The sequence below is a fragment of the Hypanus sabinus genome, chromosome 16 (assembly GCF_030144855.1).
Source record: "Hypanus sabinus isolate sHypSab1 chromosome 16, sHypSab1.hap1, whole genome shotgun sequence".
Classification (NCBI taxonomy): domain Eukaryota; kingdom Metazoa; phylum Chordata; class Chondrichthyes; order Myliobatiformes; family Dasyatidae; genus Hypanus; species Hypanus sabinus.
This window is the reverse complement of record NC_082721.1, coordinates 67,237,967-67,262,284: the sequence shown is the minus strand read 5'-3', so window position 1 is coordinate 67,262,284 and position 24,318 is coordinate 67,237,967. Positions and strand designations below refer to the sequence as shown.

The window sequence follows — 24,318 nt, the reverse complement described above, 5'->3', positions numbered from 1 at the left end:
GGTCATCGAGCTGCAGCTCCAGTTCCCTAACTCGGTCCCTCAGGAGCTGCAGTTCGGCGCACCTGGCACAGATGTGGACATCCAGGAGGCTCGGAGACTCCAGGATCTCCCACATCTGACACCGAGATTATCTTTTTTTGTAAAAAAAATACAGAGAAGTTCAGCAAACAGATAATACAAACATCCACACACACACATTTACAGAGAGAGATATATATATAATAGTTTATTACCTATATCATATTATCAGGTTTTAATGATATTAATTCATAATAGTAATAAATATAGTCTTAATTTATAGTAAACCAGACTCCAGATGTGTTCCATTTCAGCTGGTCCTTTTCAGCTTGTCACGGGATTCCTGACAGATGAGGTCTTGGAGTACTTGGGGGTACACAATAAAATAGGCCCGTCAGCATGGTGTCCTTAAGGGAAAATCTTGCCTGACAAATCTGTTGGAATTCTTTATGGAAATAATAAGCAGGATTGACAAAGGAGAATTGGTTGATGTTTATGTATTTGGATTTTCAGAAGGTCTTTGATAAGGTGTCACATGAGGCTGCTTAACAAGACAAGAGCCCATGGTATTGCGGGAAATATACTAGCATGGATAGAAGATTGAGTGATTGGCAGGAGACAAAGAGTGTGAATAAAGAGAATCTTTTTGGTTGGCTGCCAGTGACTAGTGTTGTTCCACAGGGGTTGGTTTTAGGACTTTTTTTTTACATTATATGTCAATAATTTGGATGATGAAATTGATGGCTTTGTGGCCAAGTTTGTGGATGATACAAAGATAGGTAGAGGGGCAGGTAGTGTTGAGGACTTAGATTAGGAAAATGAGCAACGAAGTAGCAGATGGAATACAGTGTCAGGATGTGCTTGGTCATGCACTTTGGTGTAGGCTATTTTCTAAGTGGGCAGAAAATTCAAAAATAAGAGGTGCAGGATTCCTTAAAAGTTAATTCGCAGATAGAGCCAGTGGTGAGGAAGGCAAATGCAATATTAGCATTAATTTCAAGAGGATGAGAATATAAAAGCAAGAATGTAATGGTGAGGCTTTGAATGTCTCCTTCAAAAATAGGAAAACAGCTATTTAAAAATGATATGAGATTGAATGTATTTGAGGAACCTGGTATTCTGTACACAAATCACTCAAAGCTAATGAGCAAGTACAGTATGGAATTAGGAAGGCATATGGTTTACTAGCCTTTATTTGATTTAAGTACATCTTACCAAAATCATATGGATTTAGTTTCTACATATAAAGATAATTGCAAGAGAGGAGTGAAGTGAAAGTTTACAAGATCAACTCTTGAATCAGCTGGTTTATCTTATGAGATTAAACTGGCCCTTATACAAATGAACATTCTTTTTCTAATTCATCCAAAGCAGACAACAATTTCAAAATATTGAGGTAATCAAGGGATATAAGGTCGGTGCAACAAAATGGCACTACATTAAGTAAATCATCCATAATTTTTGGATAGTTGTTCTGGTGCCAAGAGCCAAATGATCTTATCCTTTTTCAATTGCTTATGTTGTTACAAGAATTGGGTTGCACTTCAGAGTAATATCAAGAGAAAGTAGACTGTGAGAGATAGTAAGCCAAAAATCTATATTCACTCAGGTAGATGTAAAATATCATATACTTTCATTTTGAAGTTCCATTCTTATCAGTATGTTATCATTATTTAGATATGTGTTAAAGCAATGACTTTCTCAAGACTTGCACTCAAAATAAATTTTGAATTGAAAGTATATTAAATGGTCAGTCTCTGACAGAAACTCCTTAAGCTGTGTGTAGGTGCATAGTAACTACTTGATTTCTTAGCATCTATTTTGAGTTCAAGCCAACTAGTAACACCCAAATAGACAGTTTACCTAACTTCTTCCTGATACCGATCTTTGGTTATGAACTTTTACATGTACTTTATATCTTCTATGTCAAATGAATGTCAGGCTCTTCTGCAAACAGACAGTAATATATATTGGAGAAATTCAAACCCAGGTACGTTGGAGGCAAATAGACTATATACCTGCTTTGGATCTCTAAAGTAAAACTGATGAGCTATGAACAAGTAGCCTCTCCATTCCTGTCAGTTTTCTATTGAGCAGCCAGCTTAAATATCATCTCCATACACTACTTTATCAAACATGCAACAAATACCCAACTATTGCATCCTTTAAGTATGTGGCCTTTGTTTTAAAATATTAACATAGAAACCCATTGCTAGTACTTCACTCATCCTAGGGTTTGTACGAACCATTAACACTGACACAAACCTTGGGGACAAATTGTCCATTTGTTCACCATCTGTTTGATATAGTTCAGCAAAAAAAATTCTTATGGAAAGATGAGTTTACAGCTTTCATTACTGATCATTTATCTTTTGCCTGGTTTATGCATCTTGAAAGATAAACAAATGAGCCCAACTTTCACCCATTCTTAACTTTAAATCCTTATTTTGAAAGTGATTGGGGGAGGGGCAAAGTACCTAAAGCAGGAAAACAATAGTGATTCATCAAACATTTATAAAAAGGTTTTATTTTATTGTATACAATTTCCATAAGTTAAGCAATTCCTTCTTTTTCCAGTAGCAAAACAAAGGTTACACTTGATCAATACCCAGATAGTGTTGCCAAAACCCAACTTTTATTCAAAAAACCCAACTAAAAACATATGTTGTCATATCTCCAATAAGTTGTGTTTCATTTAAACTTCTGGATGAACAAATGTTAAAAGTTTGATTGTACAACTTCTATTCACCTTTACAGGAAATGTGAGAATACTCAGCATAGCCAAGCAAGTTTTTCCTGAAGGAACCTACTTTATTGAAGCCCCCTTTAACATCTTCAGTCCAAAGACTGAGACACAAGCAGACAATTCTGAGGAGTCACACCATGCTACTAAACACAGGGAACTTCCATATTGTGTAGGAAAAAAAATCCCCATGTTCTTGCAAGTGTCCATATAATCTCACTTCTGAATTTCCTTCTGTAAAAACCAAAAAACTAACCAGGAAAAATCATTTCTACAAAGTTCTGTGCAACCCTTGAATGTGGTGCAGAAGTCAATGTCACCTACTCTGGAAGATTTTTTTTTAAAGTAACAGGGTCAATGCACTCACAAAACACTTTCACGGAAGAACAGTATTCCACATAAAAATAGTTAGATAAAACCAAGAAGGAGAGAGCTGTCCCAGATTTGGGAGTTATTTAGGATCTCCTAGAACCATACCGGAATCTTTGTCAACTAAGATACATTTCTTTTATTCAAATCCAATTTAGTTTGAAAAATTTAATGCCAGAAGAAAGGAAACAAAGAAGTAATATCTATTTGTATGACAATTATTCTGGCTCTTCTGCATCATCATTTTCATCTGGGGAAGTTTCATCAGGATTTTGTCCAGCACCAACTCCCAAGATCTTGTCTTCACCTTCAGCTGGGAGAGGTAGTTCAGGATCTTTACCTGCCGGAATGGATTCTTCAGCATCTTGGTCTGCTGTCAAATTGGATTCAGGCTCTTCATCAGTGGCATCCACCTCCCCCTCAGGTGGCTCTATAACTATCCTAGGTGTACTGACTAATTCATTGCCACCTTCACTTGCTTCTGGCTCTTGACCTCCCATTCCTTCTGATGTTTCACCTTTATCTCCTTCATTTTCACATTTAATGTTTTCATTTAATCCATCACCCTTTGTAGGGTTGTCAACGCCAGCTTCATCTTTAGAATCTTCTTCAGTAAATGGATTTTCACCCTGTGAAGGAGAAAATTTAAAACCATCAAGCGTATTACAACAATTTACCATGAGATCTATTAAGACTTTAGGTCTGAACAAAACTGGCAAGTTTCTCCTGTTGGAGAGATGTAAATCTTCCAAGGAACGACCTGGGCCTTAGGTGCAGCCACTGTCATGCAGCATTTATCGGGGTATTTATACTATACTCTGAAATAAAAATTCGAAGTTTAAGTAAATTTATTATCAAAGTACATATATATCACCATATACAACCCTGAGATTCACTTTCTTGCAGGTACTCAATTGAGAGCAACCTGACTGGCTACATCACTGCCTGGTATGAGACCTGAAGAGAGCAGTGCAGACAGCTGAGTGCATCTGTAGATGTGAACTTCCCACTATTCAGGACATTTACAAAGACAGTTGATCATTGGGGACCTCGTCATCCCAACCACAAATTGTTCCAACTGCTACCATCCAGAAAACAGTATGGCAGCATAAAAGCCAGGACCAACAGGCTCCAGGATAGCTTCTTCCACCAGGCCATCAAACTGCTTAACTCATGCTGACACAACTGTATTCCTATGTTATATTAACTATCCTGTTGTACATACTATTTATTATAAATTGCACATTTAGACAGAGATGTAGCATACAGATTTTTACTCCTCATGTATATGAAGGATGTAAGTAATAAAGTCAATTCAGAAATCCATAATAGAATCAATGAAAGACCATGCTAACTTGGGCATTCAACAAGTGTGTAAAAGACAACAAACTGCAAATGCAAAAAGAAATAATAATAACTACACAATAAATATCGGGAACATGAAATGAAGAGTCTTTGAAAGTGACTCCATAGGTTGCTGTAATGTCAATAATGGGCGGATGTTCAGTGGAGTTATCCCCTTTGATTCAAGAGCCTGGTGGTTGAGGGGTAATAAAGTCGTGCTTTCTTTGTAATTGCACTTACATGCTGGACCCACGACAGGTCCTCTGAAATAATAACATGAAGGAAATTAAAGTTCTCGCCATTTCTGATCCTCCAATGAGGACTGACTCGTGGACCTCTGGTTTCCATCTCTTGAAGCCAATAAGCTGTTTGGTCTTGCTGATATTGACTCAGCACTCAGGTGTTGTTGTGGCACCACTCCGCCAGATTTTCAGTCTCCCTCCTCTATGCTGATCCCTCACAACCTTTGATTCAGCATATGGAGTGGTGTCATCAGCCAACTTGAAAATGGCATTGGAGGTTTGCTTAGCCACACAGTCATAAATGTAAAGTGAGGAAAGCAGGTGGCTAAGAGCACAGCTTTGTGGTGCACCTGTACTGATGGAGATCATGGATGAGGTGTTATCATCAATCCAAACTGACTGGGGTCTGCAATTGAGGATCCAATTGCACAAGGAGATATTGAGGCCAAGATCTTGAAGCTTATTGATTAGATTTGAGGGGATGATGGTATTAAATGCCGAGCTGTAGTTAATAAACAGCATCCTGATGTAGGCATCTTTGCTGTCCCAATATTCCAGGGTTGCGTGAAGAGCTAATGAGATGGCATCTGCTACAGAGCTTTGCTCTGGTAGGCATACTGGAGTCGATCAAAGTTGCTTCTCATGCAGGAGTTGATATGTTTCATCACCAACCTTTCAAAACACTTCATCACTGTGGATGTAATTGCTACTGGACGATGGTGATTGAGGCAGGTTGCCACTTTCTCCTTAGGTACCGGTATAATTGAAGTCTGCTTGAAGCTGGTGGGTACCTCAGACTGCTATTGCTTCTCGGCCTTTTGGCTAAGATCAAGTGTAGACTGCTGAACCTGAAGGTTAAAGATCTCAATGAACAGCCAGTTGATCAGCACAGGTCTTTAGTACTTAGCTGCGTACCCAGTCTGGGTTGGATGCTTTTCCTGGGTTCACCCTCCTGGAGACTACACACACTTAGGCCTCATGAGACTGAAATCATAGGATCATTGGGGGCTATGGGAGTTCCTGATGGCTCCTTCATATTTTGACGGTCAAATCAAGCATAAAAGGCATTGAGCTCATCTGAAAGTCTAGCCCTGTTGTTGCCTATATTGCTTGATTTAACTTTATAAGAGGTGATAACATTCAAGCCCTGCCACATTTGTCAAGCATCCTTGTTGATTCAAATTTAGTTGGAGATTGTCACTTTGCCCATGAGATAGCTGTCCAAAGATCATTCTTGGACCTTTTGCAACTTTCTTGATCACAAAACTTGAATGCCTCAGGTTGCACATGATTCTTCCAGGCCTTCTGCTTAGGGAAGATGCTGAATGATCCTGTGGGGATACACTCGTCCGTGACAACATGGTGTATTCATTCAAACACCGGTCAGTACACTGACTCGAAGCAATCCTGTAGCTGCTCCTCTGCCTCCTGTAGTCACCACTTTGTTGACCTAAACTCTGGAGCTTGGCTGTTTAGCCTCTGTCTGTATGCAGGTATAAGAAGAACAGCCAAATGATTAGATTTACTGAAATGCTGTCTAGGCATGGAATGGTAGGCATTCCTTATCTTAGTATAACAGTGGTCTAGTTGTTGGGACGTCTGGTGCTACAGATTATGATTGTAATTGTGCAGGGTTTTCTTCAAACAAGCTCGATTGAAGTCCCTGACTATGATATGAAATGTGTTGGGATGGACTGTTTCTTGCTTGGAGACAGCATCATGCAGTATCTCAAGCACTTCATTTTCGGCTGGTGGTGGTATGTAAACTGTGGTCACTCCTTGGGTAAATAGAACAGATGGGATTTAAGCTTTAGGTATTCAAGGGAACACAAGTTCGACAAAACCACCACATTGGAGCACACACCACTACCTTGTGCCTTTTCCAAATCAGTAGTTCAGTCCATCCTGTGGATCAAGATCAGGTCTGATCACTGTATCTGGCGTGCTGAGAGAAAGCCACATCTTGTTCAAACAAACAACACATCTCATTTCCCTCCAACACAGCAGTCTTGCACTCAGATCCTCAATTTTGTTCTCCAGTGATTGCACATTTGCTAACAAGATGGTGAGTAGAGGGGGCCTCATCCCTCTGTGTTTCAGCCTGGCCTGGAGTCCCATCCTCCTGCGATGAGTCTGCTTAAAGATGCCATTCCTACTTGGTCCACAAGTCCTTCAGAAGATCATGAGAACTATAGATGATTAAGTTGAGTTAAAAGTATATTACTTAAAAGGAAATTACATGCTGCAGTTTTCAGTGAGACTAATTTAAAAGAGGTATACTCAGGAGTATTGCATGTAGCCTGCAGAATGTTGCCGTGTTTCACTGGCGCCATCTTGAAGGGACTTTTAAGAAGATTTAATTAAAAGTTCACAACATTATGGCCTTTGTTAAAGTATGCAACACCAGATATTACCATTACAACTGATATGCTGAACAAATGGTATAGATTGAAGATTCCTGGTAAAAAAAATGGGAGGCAGCGAAGAGAATTTGTATTTTAATCACAGTGAGTTGTCATAATCTGTAAGACATACATACTCAGAAAGTTGATAAATATTTGAAATTTTTTAAAGTTTATAGATAATGAGTGGTGTAGTGTTATTAACAATATTTATTTCAATAATAGTACAGACTCAAGGACTGAATGGTCTCCCTTTGAGATTCCAACCGAGTCCAGGGGATTTCCTATTTAAGACCAATCTTGTACTACTTACACATATCCAAATAAATTCTTTTAGACCCCATAGAGCAGTAGACATGTCAAATAAACCGTTAAATCATGCTATAAGTTTACCTTTGGACCTTTGTAGCTTTAGTTATAACATGAACTGGCAGACACCCACCAGTTTCTTTTGAACGTGTGCTCTATCACACTGCCACAATTACTAAGGTATTTTCCATTCTCACAGTTTGATTATGTAAGTGTAATCACAATTACAAAATATAAATTGTTAACAGAGAAACAAGTATATATGCAAACATCATGGTATTGTTGCCATAGGTGTTTCATCTGTTATTAGAGCTTACCTCCATTAAGGTGTTTGGAGTTTTGAATTACAACCTGAATTACAACAAGCTAACTGAAATCCATCCAGTTATTTTGCCACATGCAATAGCATGCAAATAAGAATTACCTGAAGATATTTTTCCAACATTCTCACAATATTTCGATTATTTAATATACACTTTGCTACTTGAAGGCCACTCCTCTTTGAGTGCTCAAGCATCATCTGAAAACAGAAGAAATGTTGCTTTAAGAACCTAGTCACTCTCACCAGGACTTAGGAGTTCTCATATTCAGCTTCAGATGATCCCTTTTCACATAGAAGAAGCACCACATTACATTAATACACATTAAAGCCATTCAATAGTCTTAGCAGCAGAGCTGCTACCATGAAAAACATAGTCACTGATTCATTTCTGTCTTTAGTCCAAACACAAAATTTAAATTGGGGAGGCAAACCAGGGTAGGACTTTTACATTAACGGTAGGACCCCAAGAAAAGGCAGCTTTTGGCACAGTGGCCTTGAATATAGACTTTGGGATGTAATGTCACAATTGTACAAGACTTGGTGAAGCCATATTTGGAAAATTAGTCCAGTTACAGGAAAGATGCTAGAAAGGGTGCTGAAAAGATTTACAAGGATGTTGCCAGAACTTGAGGGCCATAGGTATGGAGGGAGGTTGAGCAGGTTGGGACCTTCTTCATTGGAACATAGATAGGCTAAACCTAGTCTTTTTCCAAGGGATGGGTAATTAAGACCATAAGACACAGAAGTAGAACTAAGCCACTCAACCCATCGAATCTGCTCCGCTGTCCCATCATGGCTGATCTATTATCCCTCTCGACCCCATTCTCCCTGTAACCTTTGATACAACAACCTATCATCCTCTGCTTTAAATATACTCAATTACTCCACCTGGCTACAGAAATTCCTTCTCATCTCTTTTCCAAATGGATGGCACTCTATTCTGAAGCTGTGCCCTCTGGTCCCAGACTCACCTACTGTGGAGAACATCCTCTCCTCAACTACTCCCTCTAGACCTTTCAATATTCAATAGGTTTCAATGAGGTCCCATTCATTATTCTAAACTCCAGCGAGTACAGGCCCAGAGCCATCAAATGCTCCTCATACATAAACCATTTAATTCCTGGAATAATTCTCATGAACCTCCCCTGGACCCTCTCTGATGTCAGCACATCTTTTCTTAGATAAGGGGCCCAAAACATGACTTTATTACATGCCTTTTCTATTTCCCCTTGAAATTTATATCCCACATCCTGACTATTGTTTGGAGGCTTGTACATAACTCCCATCAGAATCTTTTTACCCTTCGAGTTTCTTAACTCTACCCACAAGGATTTTACATTTTTTTGATCCTGTGTCACCTCTTTCTAAGGATTTGATCTCATTTTTTTTTACCAGCAAAGCTACCCCACCCCTTCTGCCTACCTGCCTGTTCTTTTGATACAAGGTGTATCTTTGGGTTAAATTGCCAACTATGATCTTCTTTCAGCCATATCATTGCTATCTGCAATGTTATACCTGCCAATCTCCATCTGTGCTACAGGATCATCTTATTCCATATACCGCGTGCATTCAAATATAACACAAGTTAAGAACTAAAGGACATGGGTTTAAGGTGAGAGGACAGAGATTTAATAGGAACCTGAGGGGCAACTTTTCACCCAGAAAGTGATCAGTATGTGGAATGAACTGATAGAGGAAGTGGTTAAGTCATTAACAACATTTTTAAAGGCACAGCGACAGGTACATGGATACAAAAGATTTAGAGGGATATGGGACAAACAGAAGCAAATGGAACAAGCTTAGTTGGGAATCTTGGTCATCGTGAATCACTTGGGTCTAAACAGTCTGTTGCTGTGCTAAAGATTTACTGCATTTCTCAGCACTGCCTTCCCTAATCTTCCCCAGCTATACAATCCTGAGATTTGTGGTCATTGCTTTTTGTGAATTTTTGATATGTTTCATCCCCTAATTTCTGGCAATGCCATTCATCATCCTTAATATTGCATCAAAACAAAGCTACAGGTTAATTTTTAATTTACATTATGGGAAAACATAAAATTTGTAGCTTTTTCCTTTTTAGTTCAAGAACCCACTACCTACAATTTTCATCAATAAACCTCTTCACCTCATGTCTTAAGTATTCTAAAACATTTCCCTCAAAATATTAAATTTTTTATATAATAAAGCATTTCGTAACACTTCGCAAAAATGCTAGTAAGCAAGTCTGACACCACAGGAAATTGTAGGTGACAAGGTTGGTGAAAAAGGTAGGATTTACTGAGAAATGCGGTGGAGAAGTTCAGAGAGAAATTAGTTTAGAGCCACAGCCTGGGTCATTAATGACACTGCTTTAAGTGATGGAGTGATTAAAGTCAGGAATGCATGAATCAAGGAGCGTTATAGAGAAACAGCCTAGAAAATCTAAATGGAAAGTTATAGCATCAGCACAGTACTGAAACAAGCCCATTTGCTTATGAATCCATTGACTATCGAGTACCAATAACAATAGGTCCATTTTATTCTTCCCCCATTCCCATCAACTTTCCTTAGATTCTGTCACTCACCTAAATACCTGGGACAATTTACAGCTGCCAACTAATCTACCAATCTCACACTCTTTGGAAGCTGGGAAGAAAGAGAAGCTCCTGCTTTCAGGGAGTATGTGCAACCTGAGTACAAGTTGTCCTAAGAAACAAGAATTTTAAAAAATCAAGCCATTGCTAACATAGATGCCAATTTACGTATGGGAGTACAATGCTAATATAAGTGGGTACTTGGTACAAATTAGGAACAGGGCAGCAGATTTCAAATTTCCAAAGGCCAGTCATGAAAATTTAGGAACGGTCAAGTTGGAATCTAGAAATACCAACACTTCTGAAGATAAGTTTCTGCCACACTCATCTAATGGCCACCCTGACCCTCTGCACACACGCTTCCCCCAGCACACATTAACTTCTGTAGAGCATACTGAGCTATATAAATTTAAGGTTAAATTCCCGAAAAGAATGTCAATACTAAGTTATCAATCTCAGATACATGATATCTAAATTTTCATTTTAATGTTATGTCCTATACCTCAATCTCCATCCAAGTCACTATTATACCTGCAGAATAATTTCTCTCATTCAGAGATTGTCGCATATTATTATTTTTTGTAATGGGGTGTGTAAGATGAATGGAAGACAGCCACTCTTAAAGTGTTGTTAAAGAGTGAAAACTTACTTTTCTGTTCCTGTTGTGATCAGGTGCCTTCATATGTCGCTGGATAGCATTGTATTTCATTGGAACGAACATTTCACAAGCCATACATTGTACAGCTTCCACCTTCTTCATGAAATTGTCAATACTAATACCTGCAACATAAATTGTTTGGTCAGTGGAAGAGACCTAAACTGTAATTCATGCTTTGAGGAATGTTCCCAAATCCATTAAAAAGACATTAGTTGATGAGAAAATAGTGGATATGTTACACATGAAAATGGTAACTGCAGAGTATATTTTAGCAAACATACCATTTCAGTTCTGTTTACAATAGCATGTACATTAACAGCATTCTATTGCAGACCACAGGGAGTCACATACTGACTCTAGTTCAAAAATGAACCAGTATTCAGAAGCAGTCAAAGACTAGGTAAATGTTGCTTATTTTTGAAGACAAATGAGAAAAAACTTAGGACTTTTGCATCAGTCAGAATCAGATGGGCAGTTATTAGCGAGCGTATATTAATTGGTCAGAAGTAATCAAAATGGATTTGTAAGCAGAGTGTTCTTGAATTCATGGAAATCATTGAATGTGCAATCTATCCATGTGAAATACAGTTCAGTCACTGTAATATGGATGCATACATTTTCCAGTGGCAATAGATTGCTTCATTGTCAGACTTGCTTTCTTTTAGATGAAATGTTATTCTGAAGAACCACCTGACATTCCTGGTAAGAACTCATCTCGAAAATATTCCTGTGCCTATCATTCTACCAACACTATGCTACGAAAAAAGTTCTTTGGGATTCATATTTTTCCTGTAATCGGACAATGGATAGTTATGATGAGATGTGGAAAAAGGTAATGAAAACTCAAAAAGTAATAACAATTATGAGTAAGACTTGAGGTCAATGACAAAAAAAATTCACTGATTGTTACATCAGCATTAATAGAATGAAAAAGAAAATTAGCACTTATTAAATAAAGATGTGAAGTAAAACTATCCTACAATATACAATACTTTATTTTCTGATTATTGGGGCTCAGTTATCTCCAATAATTTAGAATCAATACACTGATTAGTACACTGAAAAAACAAAAAGATAGTAACTTTCTTTGCAGGAAATCTGAAGTTAATGTTGGTATCAATCAGCAGGTCAGCTAGGATCAGTGAAAAGAGAAACAAAAGATCAAGAGTTCTTTAGAACTGAACTGAAGGCTTTTTCTAGGGATGCTGCTTGACCTTTTGTGCTTTTAGCATTTTTTTAGAATGTCAATATGGATACCATGATCTATGTAATCTGAGTCACAATGTTTAAGTATGTAACTCTCATACTCTTTATCCCTCTTAGCAAAACTCACCATACAATAGGTTTTGTTCCTGGATTCTCTTTTTAATTGCATTTTTATCTTCCATTGTATCACGGAACTTTAGAGTCTTTTTATTCTTATTCAGAATAAACTCCTGGAAGAGAAGAGCAATTGTTCATGACAATAAAAATCTGGTGCTGCTACCATAAACTTAAGCATTGTGGCTACAATTTACTATATCCATCTTGACATTTTAATTGATAGGCAAATCGTGGGTTGGCAACACAATATCACGGCAATGATAAATAAAAATTCCAGATAGCAAAGGACTGAAGCAGGAATATATGCCTATCATTCAGACTGAATGTCAAGACTGAAATAGCTGGAACCAAACAGTCAACATGCCAGATGACATATTCAGAACATCCATTAACAAATTTTGAGCATACAGAACTTTAGGACAGCAAATCTCTTTGGTAAACAACAGAATTTATCTGAGTTTCAATAGGATGAATAAAGAGCATCCCCAAAATTTCAGCAGGGGCTGTTAATTCAGTATACTGCGCAACTATAGTAACTAAACTATGTATTAAGCTATCAGTCCCAGCTTGAGTTGAGATATTGAGCATGGGAATCTCATAGTATACATTTAATTTCCACTGTATAAGTAAAAAATTTTTTAACAAAGGTTATGTTAAAATACAAAGTTAACATACATGCAAAAACTCAGCTGTTTGTTTAGGAAGCTTAGTCCCAATGAATTTGAAGTTCTCCTTATGAAATTTACTTTCCAAGTGAGGGAAAATTTCTTCATCATCAAAGGTGCGAAACTTGCAAACTGAACAGACGTACATTATCCTGAAATGACAAAGCTTTGTTAGGTCTGAAAATTTTTTATACAACATTCCTGTATTCAATTGCAGAATTGAAACCTACTAATTCCAAGTAGCCTCACACAGCAGCTAATGGTTTCACAGAATCAGCTAGCACAGAAGACAGATACTCAAAACATCAAATTAACACAAGATAGAAGGAAAAACTACCGAGCCTGATCCCTTCTTCCTGCACTGGATCCATATGACTATCCATTACCTGTTTACGATAAGGGTTTGCAGCCTCTACTACCCTTACAGGTAGTGAATTCCAACCATCTTCTAGGTGGAAACATTTCCTTTACATTCCCTCTAATCTATCTATTTATGGCTATAAATCAACCATCACCCTCTTCCCCTGCTCTATTTAGCCTTCTTTCTTCCACAAAAATAAACATAGGTTAATTCATTTTTTCTCTTTTTTTTTCCCAAAGACTTGATTTTCCAGTCCTGACAACTTTTTCATAAATTCCTTCTGCACTCTCTCCTGTGTAATCATTTATTTCCTTTAAGGTGTTGATCTGAATTTTATGCAGTACTCAAACTGTGGCTATTGTATTCAAAAATGCAAACACAAGGAAATTTGCAGATGCTGGAAATTTAAGCAACACACACAAGATGCTGGTAGAATGCAGCAAGCCAGGCAGCATCTATAGGAAGAAGCACAGTCGACGTTTCGGGCCAAGACCCTTCATCAGTACCAACTGAAAGAAAAGATAGTAAGAGATTTGAAAGTGGGAGGGGGAGGGGGAGATCTGAAATTTATAGGAGAAGACAAGAGGGGGTGGGATGAAGCCAAGAGCTTGAAAGTTGATTGGCAAAAGGGATACACAGCTGGAGAAGGGAAAGGATCATGGGACGGGAGGCCTGGGGAGAAAAAAAGAGGGAGGAGAACACCAGAGGGAGATGGAGAACAGATAAGGAGTGATTGTGAGAGGGGCAGAGAGAAAAAAGAGAGGGGTAAAAAGGAATAAATAAATAGGGGATGGGGTAAGATGGGGAGGAGGGACATTAACGTTAGTTAGAGAAATTAATGTTCATGTCATTAGGTTGGATGCTACCCAGGCAGAATATCTCACTCTTTGAATTTTTTCAATGATTTTAAATTCCCTGGCCCCCACCACCTTATTTTCACCATGGATGTCCAGTCCCCATATACCTCCATCCCCCACCAGGAAGATCTCAAAGCTCTCCACTTCTTTTTGGATTCCAGACCTAACCAGTTCCACTCTACCACCACTCTCCTCCGTCTAGCGGAATTAGACCTTATTCTAACTAATTTCTCCATTGGCTTCTCCCACTACCTCCAAACCAAAGGTGTAGCCATGGGCACCTGTATGGGTTCCAGTTATGCCTGCCTTCTTGTTAGATTTGTGGAACAGTCCATGTTCTAAGCCTATACGGGTATCTGTCCCCCACTTTTCCTTCGCTACATCAATGACTGCATTGGCACTGCCTCCTGCACACATGCTGAGCTCATTGACTTCATTAACTTTGCCTCCAACTTTCACCCTGCCCTCAAATTTACCTGGTCCATTTCCAACACCTCCCTCCCCTTTCTTGATCTGTGGAGACAGCTTATCTACTGCTATCTACTACAAGCCTACGGACTCTCACAGCTACCTGGACTATTCCTCTTCTCACCCTGTCTCTTGCAAAAATGCCATCCCCTTCTCACAATTCCTCCATCTCCGCTGTACCTGCTCTCAGGATGAGGCTTTTCATTCCAGGACAAAGGAGATGTCTTCCTTTTTTAAAGAAAGGGGCTTCCCTTCCTCCACCATCAACTCTGCTCTCAAACGTATCTCTCCCATTTCACGCACATCTGCTCTCACCCCATCCTCCCACCACCCCACTCGGGATAGGGTTCCCCTTGTCCTCACCTACCACCCCACCAGCCCCAACAACCCCACCAACATATAATTCTCTGTAACTTCCACCACCTCCAACGGGATCCCACTACCAAACAAATCTTTCCCTCTCACCCCTTTCTGCGGGGATCACTCCCTATGTGACTCCATTTTCGTTCTCCCCCCCCCCCCCCCCATCCCTTCCCATCGATCTCTCTCCTGGCACTTATCCTTGTAAGCGGAACAAGTGCTACACCTGCCCTTACACTTCCTCCCTCACCACCATTCAGGGCCCCAGACAGTCCTTCCAGGCGAGGCGACACTTCACCTGTGAGTCGGCTGGTGTGATATACTGCGTCCGGTGCTCCCGGTGTGGCCTTCTATATATTGGTGAGACCCGAAGCAGACTGGGAGACCGTTTCACTGAACACCTACGCTCTATCCGCCAGAGCAAGCAGGATCTCTCAGTGGCCACACATTTTAATTCCACGTCCCATTCCCATTCTGATATTCAAACCATGGTTTCTTGCCGGTCAAGATGAAGCCACACTCAGGTTGGAGGAACAACACCTTATATTCCATCTGGGTAGCCTCCAACCTGATGGCATGAACACTGATCTCTCTAATTTCCGTTAATGCCTCTCCTCCCCTTCTTACCCCATCCCTTATTTATTTATTACCCCCCTTTTTTCCCCTCTCTTTTCTCTCTCTCTCTGCCCCTCTCACCATCACTCCTTGCCCGTTCTCCATCTCCCTCTGGTTCTCCCCTTCCCCATTCTTTCTCCCTAGGCCTCCTGTCCCATGATCCTTTCCCTTCTCCAGCTGTGTATCCCTTTTGCCAATCAACTTTCCAGCTCTTAGCTCCACCCCCCCCCCCACTCCTGTCTTCTCCTATCATTTCGGATTTCCCCTCCCCCTCCCACTTTCACATCTCTTACTATCTTTTCTTCCACTTAGTCCTGACGAAGGGTCTTGGCCTAAAATGTCAACTGTACTTCTTCCTATAGATGCTGCCTGGCCTGCTGCATTCTACCAGGATCTATTTAATTCAATATGCTAATCTTAATGATCACTGCTTTAAGGTGAATTCAACTTGAGGTTTTCTTTTAAATCTGATTAGAGGTTCATTCTAAAGGGGCCAGTAAATTAAATGTTTACAAAAATCATAACTGTAATTCTAATCTGTGGTTACTAGACTGTACAATTCTCTGTCCAACCACCCCTACCAAGCAAAGCAAAAGCACTAGGCATGCCTGATCATTTATTTATTCTTTTTTTCAGGCTCTAGCCAACATTTACTGCCTCTCCCTAATTATCCTTGAGAAGGTGGTAGCGTGCTGCCTTCTTCAGCTTCTGTAGCGCTGTTAGACAGGGAATTCAACAACACAGGCACTGTACTGATGAAGGACTGGCAGTCAATATTCCCTCTAAGATGTGCGCGCACACACATCCTTTGTTACTAGCGCACAAAAGGCTGTCACCCTCTACTCTGTTGGCATGTTAAGCATATTTCATGATCATACACAATCACATTTCCTTTTTCGGTTTCTGATGCGGACAGTGTTGAGATGAGGAGTTTGCAATGATTTGTCTGCAGATTTTAGAACTGGTTTATTTATACAGTTTTGTTTGGAAGAAATTATTGAATCACTATGTCGAAATCCAAAGAAGCAAAGGATGTGAAATGCAAGAGAACTTATAGTTAATGAAACAGTAGAAACTGCTACGCGAAAGCTCATGAGATCAGGAATATGCAGTTATGAGAAATATTCATGTACAGTACAGAAACTGGTATTACCTGCATGTATTGTTGCAGTGTAAAAGTTACTTGAGAATTTTCAAGTGGGAAGAAATAGTGATATTTGTAAACTTGTCTTTTTAAAGCGTCAGTTAGCAAGCAAATCACAAATGGTGTACTAAAGCTCCAGTGAGAAAATCCTTCATTACCTGCTACAGCCCTGCTACGTATGTTTTGTTAAGAGTGCAGATGAAGGAGAGTGAAAATGATCAAACCCGAAGAAGATCAAAGTTCTCAGTGTTTTTCTAGCTGTTAAAATGAATATACCTCTATACAGTGGCATGCAAAAGTTTGGGCACCCCTGGTCAAAATTTCTGTTACTGTGAATAGTTAAGTGAGTAGAAGATGAACTGATCTCCAAAAGTCATAAAGTTAAAGATGACACATTCTTTTCAACATTTTAAGCACAATTAGTGTATTGTTTTTGTTTTGTACAATTTTAGAGTGGAAAAAAAAAGAAAGGAGCACCATGCAAATGTTTGGGCACCCCAAGAGATTTGAGCTCTCAGATAACTTTTACCAAGGTCTCAGACCTTAATTAGCTTGTTAGGGCTCTGGCTTGTTCACTGTGTTGGCACGTGGTTAAGGCATTGGACTAGCAATCTGAAGGTCGTTAGCTTGAGCCTCAACTGAGGCAGCGTGTGTGTCCTTGAGCAAGACACTTAACCACACACCACTCCTGCACGTTCATAGCCCAGTGGCAGCCGTTGGTGCAGTATGGACAAGACAAGACAAGACAGTCATCTTTAGGAAAGGCCAAGTGATGCAAATTTCAAAGCTTTATAAATACCCTGACTCCTCAAACCTTGTCCCAACAATCAGCAGCCATGGGCTCCTCTAAGCAGCTGCCTAGCACTCTGAAAATTAAAATAAATGACGCCCACAAAGCAGGAGAAGGCTATAAGAAGATAGCAAAGTGTTTCAGGTAGCCGTTTCTTTAGTTAATAACATAATTAAGAAATGGCAGTTAACAGGAACAATGGAGGTCAAGTTGAGGATAGGAAGACCAAGAAAATTTTCCGAGACAACTGCTCGTAGGATTGCTAGAAAAGCAAATCAAAACCCCCGTTTGACTGCAAAAGACCTTCAGGAAGATTTAGCAGACTCTGGAGTGGTGGTGCACTGTTCTACTATGCAGCGACACCTGCATAAATATGACCTTCATGGAAGAGTCATCAGAAGGAAAGCATTCCTGCATCCTCACCAGAAAATTCAGTGACAGAAGTTGGCAAAGGAACATCTAAACAAGCCTGATGCATTTTGGAAACAAGTCCTGTGGACTGATGAAGTTAAAATAGAACTTTTTGGCCACAATGAGCAAAAGTATGCTTGGAGAAAAAAGGGTGCAGAATTTCATGAAAAGAACACCTCTCCAACTGTTAAGCACGGGGGTGGATCGATCATGCTTTGGGCTTGTGCTGCAGCCAGTGGCACGGGGAACATTTCACTGGGAGAGGGAAGAATGAATTCAATTAAGTACCAGCAAATTCTGGAAGCAAACATCACACTGTCTGTAAAAAAGCTGTAGATGAAAAGAGGATGGCTTTTACAACAGGATAATGATCCTAAACACACCTCAAAATCCACAATGGACTATCTCAAGAGGCGCAAGCTGAAGGTTTTGTCAAGGCCCTCACAGTCCCCCGACCTAAACATCATTGAAAATCTGTGGATAGACCTCAAAAGAGCAGTGCATGCAAGACGGCCCAAGAATCTCACAGAAGTAGAAGCCTCTTGCAAGAAAGAATGGGGGAAAATCCCCCAAACAAGAATCTTAGCTGGCTACAGAAAGCGCTTACAAGCTGTGATACTTGCCAAAGGGGGTGTTACTAAGTACTGACCATGCAGGGTGCCCAAACTTTTGCTTCCTTTTCCTTTTTTGTTATTTTGAAACTTTAAAAGATAGAAATAAAAAAGAAATCTTGCTTAAAATATTAAAGAAATATGTCATCTTTAACTTTATGCCTTTTGGAAATCACGTCATCTTTTACTCACTTAGCTATTCACAGTAACAGAAATTTTGACCAGGTGTGTCCAAACTTTTACATGCCACTGTATATAAAATACAGTGCCCACATATTGTCAATGGGCAAAAAATTGCACAGCACAAGAGTTTTGCGCACATTAGTCATTACAAATTAGAGGGAACGTTGCTGGCAAGATATATCAAATCAGAAAGGATTCCAAATTTGAGGGGAATTCAAAAACAATAGTGTTCTCATACAGTCAAAGTCTCATCCTAAAACTAAACTAATAGTTTGGTGGTAGTGGCTACAGATTTGGGAGTAAGATCAGTGAATCTTGTAGATGCTACACAGAGCAGCTGCTATGCATTAGTAATGAATGAAATGGAATTTAGGATGGTTGATGGGGCACCAATGAAGTGGAGCATCCCTCTTTTGGCAAGTGGAGAGTGTTTAAAGACAACTTGTAGACAATGGCATTGTAAATACAGGTAGTCTCCAAGTTACGAACGTCTGACTTATGAACAACTCGTATTTACGAACCGAGGAAATGGCCGTCCGCCATTTTAAGTCATTGCCGTTGACACTGTGTTGAGTGTTTAACTTTGTATTTAGCTTAAATTTTTCTTAGTAAGATTCACCCTGACCCCGCCCCCCCCCCCCGTTCCGGTCGGCTGGTGGCGCAGTCAGAACAGTACTGGGCTAGAGTTCGAAGGTTCCCAAGTTCGATTTAGTGACAGACCACTCCCGTGCCGGGTTGATGTCAATCCAGTGACTCCTGTACCATGCCGGGTTGATATCGAGCTCGCAACTTGACCTCATAAAAAAAACACTGCCACCTCCAGTTTAAATTCCCACGCAGAATATTGTGGAAGATCAAATACCCAAACCCCGCACAGCCCCCACTTGTCCCATTTGTCCCATTTAGCTGGGTCCTTAGGACCCAGCGGACCTCAGGAGCTGGCGCAGGTCAGGACCCGCCGCCCGCAGTGTTTCTGTTCCATTGACAGGAAGCAATAGCGATTGAAAATAAAGTGGAAATAATAAAGGGTTTGGAAAGAGGTGAAACACCATCGGTCATTGGAAAAGTGTTAGGCTACAGTCGGTCAATGATCGGAACAATTTTAAAGGGTAACCGATAAAGTGAGAAAAATGGAACATGTGAAAAGCGCTGCCCCAATGAAAGCTACAATTATTACTAAGCAACACAGAGGTTGAATTATTGGAAAACATATGTTTCTTAAGTGCTTTATATGCATAGAAAGGTAAAATATAAACTATATACTAAGACAAACTTTTGATTAACTGACGCTAAATAATACCGGATGTACTTGTTCTGACTTACGTACAAATCCGACTTAAAGATGGACTCAGGAACGGAACTCATACGTAACCCAGGACAGCCTGTAGTGGAATGGATGTGGGGCATCTTAAGTCACTTGCTCTAGAATATTTAATTTCTGACCTCTGCCCATAGTATTTTCAATATTGAGTCAATACAAAATAAAAATCAACCACTTAATCACAACTAGCAGACATGATTTCTGAAAAATAATTATGATAAGTTATCATAAGACTGCATAATGTTTACTCATATGACTGAAGTAAGTAAACTCCACAGCCTCAAAATCCAGACATTTAAATTCCAACCACCCAATTATTTAGCAAATCAGTCTTTTGTAGTCATTTGAGAACATGTTTAAAAAATAAATTAGAATAAATATTACTAGAAAGTAGAAAATAATTTAATTAAAAAAATCTATGAAACTGAAACCAAATTTTTAAAGTATGTTTAACAATAGGGTTGAGAGCTTGTCTACCTATTCTGGAGAGTGAAAACAGAAGGGGAGCTCCTAATAAAGAAGCTAACGAAAACCCCATTACTGAATTTTCCTCCAACTGTAACCATGAAGGGTGATCTTGGTCATCTATATCATAAATCCAAAAAGTAATATAACGAATATTAATTGCCCAATAATAAAATCTAAAGTTTGGTAAGGTCAGTCCTCCATCTTTTTTTGGTTTTTGCAATAAAAGTTTATTCACTCTAGAGCAGTGGTTCCCAATGTGGGGCATATGCCCCACATGGGGGTAATTTGATTTTTAAGGGGGGAAATTCGAGAATGAGTTATTAACAGTGAATTTTTTCTAGTAAGTCTCTGTGAGTATGAGTGTGTGTGCACAAGTTAATACATATGTGTATATACAGTTGCATACATAAAAATACTTGTGTGTATGTACATGTGTAATTGCGTATGTACTGTATATATAGTGTATCACCATCATTACAACCATCAAATGGCTTTCATAATTAAATTAATGAATTGACTGATGTAGGAAGGAACGTATGAACAAGTCCAAACGCGTAAGAAACTCGTATGAGGTCGCGCCAATGCTGCTTTTTGTAGTAGCTTTCGGTTCTTGGTGGTGTGAATGTGTGTACATTGTGTCATCTCTTTTAAACAGTGTATCTGTCTTTGTATGCTGTAGAAACAAATCAGCATTGTTTTATTTATTTATTATTATTTTAATATCACTTGATGTTCTTTTTTTTTACAATTTCTTAGTAATTTCTTCCTCAGAACTTTAACAGTCCTTTGGTTCTTTTATTTTTCTCTTTCATGAATGCCATGTTCTTTGGAAGCTTGTTTAAACCAAGTTAATGGTCTTTTAGGCTTCCTCCAGGTGAATAGGAGTTCACTTTTTGAATAATAAGGATTATATATCACCACAGGGGGCATCAGGATTTTAGAGGTGATTAGGTGGGGCGTGGCCAAAAAAAGGTTGGGAACCACTGCTCTAGAGCTTTTATTATTCCAAACATAAGACAAAATCAGAGACTCCATTTTATCAAAAACTGTTTTTGGAACAAAAAAGGGAACTGCTTGAAATATATATAAAAATTTCCGTAGAATAACCATTTTTATAGCATTTATTCGACCTATCAATGACATCGACATAGGTGACCATTTAGAAGCACCTGTTGAGTACATTCAACTAAAGGGGAGAAATTATACCGATATAGGTCTTTAAAATATCTAGTAATTTTGATACCAAGGTAAGTGAAATGGTTTTTGGCAATATTAAAAGGCATTTGATCATAATAATCGGAATAATTATTAATAGGAAAAATTCACTTTTATGTAAATGAAGTTTATATCCAGAAAAAAAACAAATTCCATAAATATAGATAACATAAAAGGAATAGATTTCCTAGGATTTGAAATGTAAACTAATAAATCATACGCGTATAACGAAACCTTATGTAATTTATCCCCTCTCTTAATACCCTGCACAGAATTAGAGTGGGTTCTAAAGCCAAATTAAATAATAAAGGACTAAGGGGACAACCCAGACGGGTACCTCTATATAATCTAAAGTAAGGAGATTTTTGACTATTTGTTATAACCGCAGCCACCGGGGCATGATAAATCAATTTAATTCAGGAAATAAATCCTTTTCTTTTTTAAACCATCAACTTTGGATAAGGCTCTTTTAACATAGAAAATTAAGGGAATAAAAACTTTTTTAGATTTGTTTTTACAGGACTGTTTAATGTCCTTTTCACAGTTAATAGATAAATGATATCTCTAATACACATTTTTTTCAGATATTTACAGGTTAGGAATTTTTTTTTTACGGGATTTTTTACCAAATTACCCCTTGGCCTGCTCTTTAAATTTGGCTTATGTTATTTTTCAGCTTAAACCTTTTCAAAAACTATTAATAGCTATCATTTATAAACAATTAATGAATGCTTGCATGTCGTCTAATGATAGGGTTCACCGCATCTGGGATGTAGAACTTCAACATTCATTTTCAGACAATGGAGTAAAATTTATTATCTAGTCAATAATTCATCTATCTGTGCACGCCATACCTTAATTCAGTTTAAGATAGTACACAGGGCCTATATGTCCAAAGATAAATTGGCGCGTATCTTTCCTAATATAAGCCCTATTTGTGACAGATGTAACGCAGAAGTGGCTACTCTAACTCGTATGTTTTGGTCATGTGTAAGCTTAACAATTTTCGGAGGGATGTGTTTGAAATATTATCTAAAGTTATAGATGTGGATGTTTAATCTAATTCACTTATAGCAATTTTTGGGATTATTCCAGAGGAAGCAAGCAAAGTGTCTGCTTCCGCTCAACATGTGATAATTTTTTCAACTCTACTGGCCAGGAGAGCTATTTTGCTACACTGGAAAGAATCTAATCCACCTACTGTTTTCTATTGGCTCTGCTCCATTATGTCATGTCTAAGCTTGGAGAAAATTAGAAGCCGGACATTTGATACATCCTTTAATTTTGAACAAGTCTGGCAACCCTTTATTCAATATTTTCACATGATTTAATTTATTTTTTATCTTTCTTTATTCTCTTTTGGGAAAATCCTTATCCGTGAAGGTTCAGAGATGACTGGAAGGATGGTTTTTTTTCTTTAAAATTTTTTTTTATCCTCAATTGGACTGCCCAATCTTTCTTTTTCTTTCTCTTTTTTTTGTTTCAGTTGAGTTAGTGGGGATTTTTTTTCCCTTTATCAAATAAAATTTCCAATCTTTTTTTATGATTGCTATGAGGAGTTGTTTTTTTTTACCATTGTATATATAACAGCGTAACATTTTACCTATCTGATTTTGACATTATATACTTTGTTTTTTTTATTGCAGTTTATATGTCTTTTACATTATCTGTTTGCTAAACTCCTCCTCTGATTTGTATATTCTTTATTTGAAAATCAATAAAAATATTGAAAAATGAAAATGAGAACACTTTTCCTATGTTTAAGATAAATATATTTATAAAAGGAACATGTTAAAATACAAAATTTAAATTACCTTTCTGTAACGCGATCCCGCTGTTTCTTCTTTGGTTTCTCTTTATAATATAGCTTTTTTTTAGTGTGACCAGCTTCCTCTTGTAGATCACCAGCTAACAAAAACATGAGTTAACATCACAGATATTCTGTCACATACATACAAACAAAATTCGCAGCAAAACCAGCACTCTTACATTTCTTGGACTCATTATCTTCACCCTCAGCGGTTTCTTTTTTCTCCTTTACAGGGCTTTCACTTGAATCTTTATCCTCAATACTCTAAATATAAAGAATAGTTTAAATGATACAATTATAAACTATCCCAAGTTGTTACAAAACTATATTGCTTCATGTAGGTAATTATGGAAATTTTTGGTGCAGAAATGAACTGGCATCACCTGGAGGTTGCTTTAAAACTACCATAATTTTCTCTAGAACTTGCCAAACTTTACCATAACTAATAATAATAATAAAGTGAAACTAAATTTCTCCTCTAATCTATCTAAGAATCAAAGCTAAACTAATTTTACTAGAACATTCCACCACCTTTAAGTTGCAAATCAGATGTTTGAAGGAGCACTCTCTATGTGCCCCAATAAGTGCAGAACGAACAATTTTCATTAAGCTGGACACCATTCAGGACAAAACAGCCCATTTAATTGATTCTACATCAATTCTTTAAACATTAGTTACCACACCAGCAGTAAAAGGATAACATTTTGAAAATCCATGACCTCAGACAAACTTAAGG

General features: G+C 38.4%; 2 protein-coding genes across 8 annotated transcripts in view; one reads left to right on the top strand and one right to left on the bottom strand.

Annotated features, from left to right (window-relative positions):
- Window positions 1–24,318, top strand: part of LOC132406394 (volume-regulated anion channel subunit LRRC8C-like) — a 75,169-nt gene that overhangs the window by 33,042 nt on the left and 17,809 nt on the right. For 3 of the 4 annotated variants that reach the window (XM_059992016.1, XM_059992018.1, XM_059992019.1), the window contains one exon: window positions 11,646–12,260. The exons of the other annotated variant lie outside the window; for it this stretch is intronic. The gene's annotated coding sequence lies outside the window, so the exon portion shown is untranslated. Of the gene's footprint in view, window positions 1–11,645; window positions 12,261–24,318 lie in introns of those variants that run through there. 4 annotated transcript variants of the gene reach the window in all.
- Window positions 2,533–24,318, bottom strand: part of LOC132406395 (A-kinase anchor protein 8-like) — a 39,988-nt gene continuing 18,202 nt past the window's right edge. For 3 of the 4 annotated variants that reach the window (XM_059992021.1, XM_059992022.1, XM_059992020.1), the window contains 7 exons: window positions 23,762–23,846; window positions 23,587–23,680; window positions 12,979–13,120; window positions 12,314–12,416; window positions 10,972–11,102; window positions 7,852–7,947; window positions 2,533–3,759 (listed from right to left, as the gene is read on the bottom strand). In XM_059992021.1, the coding sequence (XP_059848004.1) occupies window positions 3,349–3,759; window positions 7,852–7,947; window positions 10,972–11,102; window positions 12,314–12,416; window positions 12,979–13,120; window positions 23,587–23,680; window positions 23,762–23,846 (1,062 nt within the window). In that variant the 3' untranslated portion in view covers window positions 2,533–3,348. The remainder of the gene's footprint in view (window positions 3,760–7,851; window positions 7,948–10,971; window positions 11,103–12,313; window positions 12,417–12,978; window positions 13,121–23,586; window positions 23,681–23,761; window positions 23,847–24,318) is intronic. The other variant, XM_059992023.1, reaches the window with a different exon arrangement.